At 29.5% G+C, this 8137-nt stretch overlaps 1 protein-coding gene across 1 annotated transcript; it reads left to right on the top strand.

Annotated features, from left to right (window-relative positions):
* The first annotated feature begins 3366 nt into the window (after window positions 1-3366).
* LOC149389007 (epoxide hydrolase 2-like) lies at window positions 3367-6911 on the top strand. Its single transcript, XM_089623169.1, has 3 exons — window positions 3367-3903; window positions 4484-4722; window positions 6541-6911. Exons 1-3 carry the CDS (start codon window positions 3430-3432, stop codon window positions 6785-6787), a joined length of 960 nt encoding a protein of 319 aa, XP_089479295.1. The 5' UTR covers window positions 3367-3429; the 3' UTR covers window positions 6788-6911.
* Window positions 6912-8137: the final 1226 nt, after the last annotated feature.

Raw genomic sequence — 8137 nt, 5'->3', positions numbered from 1 at the left:
GGGAGCAATATATGGTGAAGATGATTTATTAGCATAAATTTGAGATTAAATGGTATTATTCATTAAAAATCTAATATTGAACATATAAACATAAGTATTCATGAATTCAAATAAAAATAATCAATTCATGAATTTAGACTCATTAGAGAAGTTAATTCATGAAATTTCTCCAATTGAATTTGTATAAATTCAAATAAGTAAGCCCACCAAGTAAGATGAATATGTTGTTTTTCAAACATGTCATACAAAAAGAGGAACTAGCCTTAACTAATAGCAGTTTTGATATTTTTGATCAAAATAATAATAACTATATTTTTTGACACTTCTATTAGACATAAAATTATAAATTGACATAAACTGTAGACTTACACATCTACGATTAAAAACAATTGTAGATATATAACTCTACAATTACTAGTAAAAGTATCCAAAAATATATTTTTTTACTATTTTAGTTCAAAGTATCAAAGTTGTTACTAGTTGATCTCATTTTCCTAAAAAAGTTTCCCAGGGTTTTTTAACGAGACTTCATACGAGGAAGGAGCCCAATTCTAAAGGGAATTTGTACACAAATTACAAACGACCCTTGTACTAGCCCATGTCATATCGGCCCCTAGTAGACCAACTGAAAGAGTTAATTTATGAATTGTAATGTAAAATTAAATACTAAAAAAATTAAAACTTTCAAAAGTTAAAATAAACAAAAATCAAGGAGGTTTAAGCCCTCTAGGGACTATGTGCCTCCGTCCTTGATTGCAACTGAAATAACGCTGGATATATTTTTTTACTAACTTCGTGTACACAATTAAATCTAACAAGACAAACTAAATAAGCCAAACACAAAGTAAAGTAATAATCCAAGCAAAAAATCAAACACAATACACAACTAACTTTAGTGTTGTAAACCCTCAAAATAAGAGAGAAAATCACGGGACTCGTTGGCTGCTTAATAAACCTTCTACTAATCAATATAATGGGGAGATTCAATATCATCAAAAGTATCATCATCTATATTCACCGGTCATTCGTTGACATTTTGGTCAAACTTTTGTGTCGTAAGAGAATCAGACTCAATCTCAATTTTGACTTGTGATCTCGGATATGTTGGTGGCTTGGTTGGTAGATCTTAGTCGACTTAATATCTTATTCATATAACTTGACAAAACATCTTCAATATATATATATATATATATATATATGTATAATATAAATATATATGTATAATATATATATATATATATATATGCTTAGCTGTTATATGCAAGTTCTAATGAAAAAAAACTATCCTCTATCGAGAATTCTGGCTAAATGTTATATTTTCTCTCGCTGCATAATGTACGTTGGCGGCTTCGCCAACAATTCATTACGTTTTGTTTTATTCATACACCGAGTCAACATTTAACACCAACACTTGAGTACATAAAATTATCACCATTAAATCAATGGCTCATACTTAATTGCTTCACTATATTTTCAGGAAATTAAAAAAATAGTCAACTTAAATATTTAACATTACTAAATAATCAACGTTTGATAAATCTCAAGTAAATAGCCACTTTCAAACGTAAATCTTAAATAAATAGCCAGCGTTTAGTATATGAAAATGATTATTTATCTAAGATTTACATTTGAAAGTGGCTATTTACATAAGATTAATCAAACGTTGACTATTTAGCAATGTCAAATGTTTAAATTAACTATTTTCTTAATAGACCCTTATATTTTAGGTAAAAACCAATTGCATATGATTTGTGTTTTTCCACGATAATGGTTGAGAAATTTACAAGAATACTATTATCATTCCAATACTACTATACCAAAATCATAAATTTTTACGGACCTATTAATGAATGAGTTGTGCAAACACTTTGTTATATCATTTAATGAAATTGATCAGAAAATTATTGAATTTTGTGATAAATCGATCACGAATTTTCTATTTTTTGTGATAAATTAGAATTTCGTGATAGGTCAATGATATTTTTTTACGATATAATTGTCTTTAAAAAAATATTTTTATACCGTTTGTGATATAATCGATATAATATTTTTGTGATTTTTTTGTCGTCGCATAATAATATTTTTTATTTCTGCAGCCCGTGGTAGTTTTCTTTTCACAGCCTATTGTGTTATTACGCGGTGTAGGTATCAAGCATCGAAATACTATTATCGTTACCGTTCGGAATTCAGATTTTGCTGGTATCCGGTGGTAAGTCAATGGTATACCGTGGAATACAGAAAAAAAATGGTAAACTGTGCCGTTGAAGTTATCGTTACCGTCTAGGAATACCGTAAAATACTGTACTTACCGAGAGGAATGTAGTGAATAAATATTGAAGAAAAAAACAAATATTTAGCGATATAAACCACATAAACATAATCATTTGCATTTTAGCCAACGTTTTGTAATTTTTTTTGTAAATAGCCATAAATGTTTCGTAAATAGCAAAAAATATGATGTAACAACATTATTTACACATATCTACTATAAATTTACTTTTCTAAAAAAATATATACTATAAATTTACTGTGCGTAAATAGATTTACATGGTTATTTACAAAAAATGAACAAAATGTTGGCTATTTAGAAATTTCTAACGTTTCATATGCACTGGACCTTAAAAAATTCATATATAACTTAAGATAAAAATGAAAAAAGTCTACAATAATAGTTCAACAAAAACCCAACACAAACCTAATGACATACTTCAATACAAAGTACAAAATTAAAATAATTATAATATTCATGTTAAAAATCAATTAATTATACATAAACAGTCATGTTCAACAACTAATTTAACAAAAAAAAAAAAACCCAAAAATACATTCAAATCTAAACCTTATTTCATTCAAATCTAAACCCTATTTTCGGAGGTAACAAAAAAATTGAAAAAATTCGGATACAAACTCCGATTAAACACAATAATTAAGTTAGAAATTAAGAATTTGAACTAATTAAATCATCAAAACTAACAACAAATTTCATGAAAAATAATAAATATCATAAGATTTTAAGAATTTCCGGGATCTGACCACTTACCGCTAAGTTTCCGTCGGAATGCTGTGAGAATTTGCCTAAAGACAATCGAAAAGTGTAATGATTCTCCGGAAAACGAAGGAAACCGGAAAGTGGAAAGATTCCTGTCCGGGTTTTCTCGCAATCGAAGGAAAATTTTGGCTTTGTATATACCGGTGCTGAGACTCTAAAAAAACGGATTCCGGTCCGATTTCCGTCCGAAATCCGCGGAATTTCAATCTTTGTAATGCGGTTTTATTTATTTATGTACCCGAAAGGACATTTTGGTCCGGAAATAATAATTTGGGTAATCTTTAACATCTTTGATATATATATCCAAACACATGAATACCAAATTTATCGACCTATATAAACGCGGTTCTCAGTTAAAAACAGACATCAAGACAAAAGCAATGGATGAGAGAATAATAGAGCACTCGACGGTGCAAACCAATGGCATAAACCTCCACGTGGCATCACTGGGAAGCGGTCACAGAACAATCCTGTTCCTCCACGGCTTCCCTGAGCTGTGGTACTCGTGGCGCCACCAGATGGCCTCCCTCTCCGCCCTCGGCTACCGCTGCGTCGCGCCGGACCTCCGCGGCTACGGCGACTCCGACGCGCCTCCGTCGCCGGAGTCCTACACGGTGCTCAACATCGTCGGAGACCTGATCGGACTCATCGACCACCTCGGCGCCGACAAGGTGTTCGTGGTGGGCCACGACTGGGGAGCCATAATAGCATGGTTCTTTTGCCTCTTCAGGCCTGACCGAGTCAACGCTCTGGTCAACCTCAGCGTCCCTTTTTTCCGGAGAAACCCTGACGTCAGCTTCATCGACGGTTTCAGGGCTGTGCTCGGTGACGATTTCTATATGGTCAGGTTTCAGGTATTTGTTTTTTTCTTTTCTTTTTGTTCATCTTTATCTCTATGTTTTATGTTGGTCCGTGTTAGGAAAGTAAAGTTGAAAAGAGACTATTACTACTAACGATATTTTTTTTTCAATTGATTTTCAGTCATGGATACCCAAAATATTTAATAAGGTATCTATGATGTATATCAATAGTTCAATAAAATTTCAAACGATATTTGAGTTTTTTTAATTTATTTAATTTTTTCATCATATGCTGAACAAATATTCAATTCAATAAGAATCTAACGTTTCAAAAGAACAAGAACCAACAAAGTTTATATAGTCTTGCACAGGTTTTTTATTGTTTTGTTTTCAACCATTACATAAGGGAGACTCTTCCATGTATATCCCATATATATTGTCCTCTTGTTCTTCTATTATTATTATTATTTCTTTAAAAACAATCTATAGTCAATTTCATCGGACGTTAAGCGAGTCAGCCTTAAATTTTATTATTGAAGAATTTTTTTGTGATTCAACTATTTTCCTTACACGAAAGGAAGATCTAGCTTATTTTGTGAATTTTCGTATGATCTTAATTTGTGGTTGATAATAGGAACCTGGTGAAGGGGAAGCAGATTTCTCTTCGGACACTGTAAGAGTATTTACAAGAATTCTAGCGAATCGGGATCCAAAGCCGCCAATAATTCCAAAAGAAATAGGGTTCAGGGGAATCTATGAAGATCCTGAATCTCTCCCGAGTTGGCTCTCTGAAGAAGACATTAATTACTTCGCCGATAAGTTCAATAAGACCGGGTTCACCGGAGGATTGAATTACTATAGAGCTTTGAATCTGTAAGTTTATCTCTCTTGCTTTTTTGACAAACAAAGACTAACCAGAAAGAGAATCTAAAAAGAAAATAAGTGATGACTAAGACATTTAAATGTTTGGTACGTGATTAAGACTTTCATAATTATTAGTGACTAATCTCCACACTATTTTTTTTTATTGAGATGATTGAACCATAAATAACAGCTACAACCCTGCCAAACACGTCTAATCATTTTCTCTTTTTTTCTAAGTAGTTGTACATCAGTCCCTAATCATTTCTCTATTAACCAGTTTAAAAAACGCGCGATGCCCGAGTTAGCAAATTTTTTTTTAAGTGAAAAAAAAGTAAAATAGAGTAGTCGAAGACTTTTAATTATATTAAATTAAATCTAGCAAAATCATTGTCAATAATGTTTAAAAAATAACAAAAGGTAGAAAAAAAATTTCTTTTATGATTCAAAGGTTTTCAAAATACTGCATGTTTTCCTATCTGTCAGATTTCTTAGAAGTATTATGGGAAAAAGAAATTTTAGTTAAGTAAAAGTTGAAGTTAAATTTTGATAAAAGAAATTAAAAAAAAATATAGAGAAATAGAAAGTATAAAAAATTTCTTATATTTATATTAATAATAAATATTGTTATGTTAAATTACAAAAGTGTATTATATATAAAACAATAACATATAAAATCTACGTGTAATATTAATACCACATAGTTTTTCAAAGAATATATATATACATATATATATATATATATTTATATATATAATAACATATACTCAGAATAATGTATGTTATTGGTATAGTATAAAATAGTATTAGCAATTATGATTATAATATACATAAAAAAAAAATTATACAAAATATATTTATAAGAGAGGGAGGAAAAAAATTAATATACATAAAAAAAATTATACAAAATATATTGATGAAAGATTAAAAAAAAATTGAAGGCTGAAAAAAAAAGCCAAAAAAAAAAAAATCGTCACGTGTCGCTGTCAGGCGGGATCACGTGACGGCCCTAGAATGCATGTGGGGGAGGAGTTGCTCCTTATTAACTATGATATAGATATATAATAACATATACTCAAAATAAAGTATGTTATTGGTATAGTATAATTTAGTATTAGTAATTATGATTATAATATACATAAAAAAATTATACAAAATATATTGATGAAAGAGGGAGAAAAAATAAAATAATATAAATAAAAAGATCTACAAAATATATTGATGAGTGAGGGAAAAAAAATTAAAGGTCTGAAAAAAAATAAAGGATAATATATGTTATTGATCTAGTATAATATAGTATTAGTAATTATTATTATAATATACATAAAAAAATTATACAAAATATATTGATGTTTGGAAGGAAAAAAAAAAGAATCAAAATTGGAAGGGAAAAAAAAAATCAAAATCGGAAGGTCAAAAAAAAAAAAAAAAAAAATTGGCCGCCACGTGGCGGCAACAGGATTCAAGTTGAAGAGGTATTGCCTTATTAACTATGTTATGGATTTATTTTTTATAAAATTCACTATCAAAGTTGACATCCATCCTCATTAAAATATATATATTATTGATATATATATATATATATATATATATATATATATATATATATATATATATACACACCAACATGAAAAAAAAAAAAAAAAAAAGTTTAGTAGCTAAAAGTTTAGTCTATTCAAAAGGGCACTCGCGGAACTAACTTCCATAAAAACTGGTGGCACATTCCTTAAGAAGCATACGAACGGCAGTTTAAGAATAACGGATTTTGTTAAAATCGATTATTTCTTCGTAAGAGTTTGGGATCAATGTGTTGCTACATTAATGTTGAAGGACATGGGAGCTAACGGCTCCGTGGACAGGAGCGCAAGTGAAAGTGCCAACCAAATTCATATTGGGAGATCTTGACTTGACCTACCATTTCCCCGGAATGAAAGAATACATTCACGGCGGAGAATTCAAAAAAGACGTTCCACTTCTACAAGAAGTCGTGGTGGTCGAAGGAGCGGCGCACTTCATCAATCAAGAAAGGGCTGATGAAATCAGCGCTCACATTTTCGATTTCATCAAGAAGTTTTGAGCACAAAACCACCCAATAATATATAGTGCCCTCTTTGGCAAGTCATTTTGGCTTTTGATCATGTTTCTCAAAGTAATTAATGGAACGTTGAAGTTGAATAAATGAATTAATAAAGTTTGTTACATTATTGTGAATAAATATTTTGGCCCTTCAATTATAAACTACTCTAGTGAGTAAAACTCAAGCATTAAAATTTTGTTGAATTTCCAGAAAATGTCATGGAAATTAGGTTTTTCTGCCGCGTACTGGCCATCCAATGTGTAGTTCATCTTTTTGTCGTCGTTTTTTTCAAACAATTGTAGCCCAAACGTCATGTTTTTTGGCGTCGTAATGTCTTGTCATTTATTTATTGAAATCAATATCAAAGCTCTCTATTCCCTTCGTAAACTCGCAATATTATCTGATATACATAATATAAAAAGATGCTACATTTTTTCACCATCACGTTTTGAACAAGTAATTTATGTTGCGTTTCTGCATTCATTATGTGTGTAAATAAACATTTGTTTGTATATCGGTTAGATCTCCACACTTAACAGCAATTGATTTTAAGATGGAATTTAACAATTGTGGCTTCTTCATCGCGTTTTGACATCCGTTAGTGCAAAACCAATATTTCGGTGGAGATTGAGGGTACTTTCCTGCAAGTTTCCATAATTTTTTCGAGGCATAAAATTTTTTTTTTTTTCTAATTCTTACAGAGGTTGATTTTCTTTTGTTTCTTTATTTTATTTATTAAAAAGAATCTTCTTCTTTAATGTTGTTTGGATAGCTTTGATGAACATATATTTCAAAAGTTTGCACTATTTTAATTTTAAAGATGGATTTTATAAATTAGTTATAAACATAATTTATCAATTTGTTTATATTAGTTTTTAATTATTTAGATTTTCAATTGTTTTTGTTTATGTTCTCTACTCGATATCGTTGTCTATTTGTCTCGGGAAAACTCGTTGCATGCCGATTCACACACTAGCCACATCCAATCAATGTTTTTTTAATTAAACTATTGATTGATTTTGTTTTAATTTAGTTAGTTGTTTGAAGTTATGTTCTTGCTTTATTAATTATATTAAAAAATTAATAAAATTAAGTTACATCAAACTTATTGTTTGCTAAATAGAAAATATTTGATTAATTATAATTAATTAAGCATTGATTTTATTACAATCAAATAATTGGTAATTTCTCCCAATCAATTAATTGTCAATGATAGGGAATTATATAGGCCAAATTATTAATTAATTGTTGTTAATAGAATCAGTGACTAATTAATTATAATTAATTAAATATTGGTTATTATGCAAATTTAAAAATTTTATATAATTATATAACTATCCTATAATATGT

This window comes from Urtica dioica, chromosome 8 (genome assembly GCF_054948205.1).
Source record: "Urtica dioica subsp. dioica isolate 48M chromosome 8, U.dioica_male_clone48M_v1_H2, whole genome shotgun sequence".
Lineage (NCBI taxonomy): Eukaryota > Viridiplantae > Streptophyta > Magnoliopsida > Rosales > Urticaceae > Urtica > Urtica dioica.
The sequence above is the reverse complement of the archived record's forward strand: the minus strand, read 5'-3'. Positions and strand labels throughout refer to the sequence as shown.

Coding starts and splice junctions, on each gene's coding strand:
- LOC149389007 (XM_089623169.1), top strand. CDS start 3,430: ATGGATGAGAGAATAATAGAGCACTCGACGGTGCAAACCAATGGCATA. Junction 3,904..4,483: donor TCTATATGGTCAGGTTTCAG/GTATTTGTTTTT, acceptor GGTTGATAATAG/GAACCTGGTGAAGGGGAAGC. Junction 4,723..6,540: donor TACTATAGAGCTTTGAATCT/GTAAGTTTATCT, acceptor TTAATGTTGAAG/GACATGGGAGCTAACGGCTC.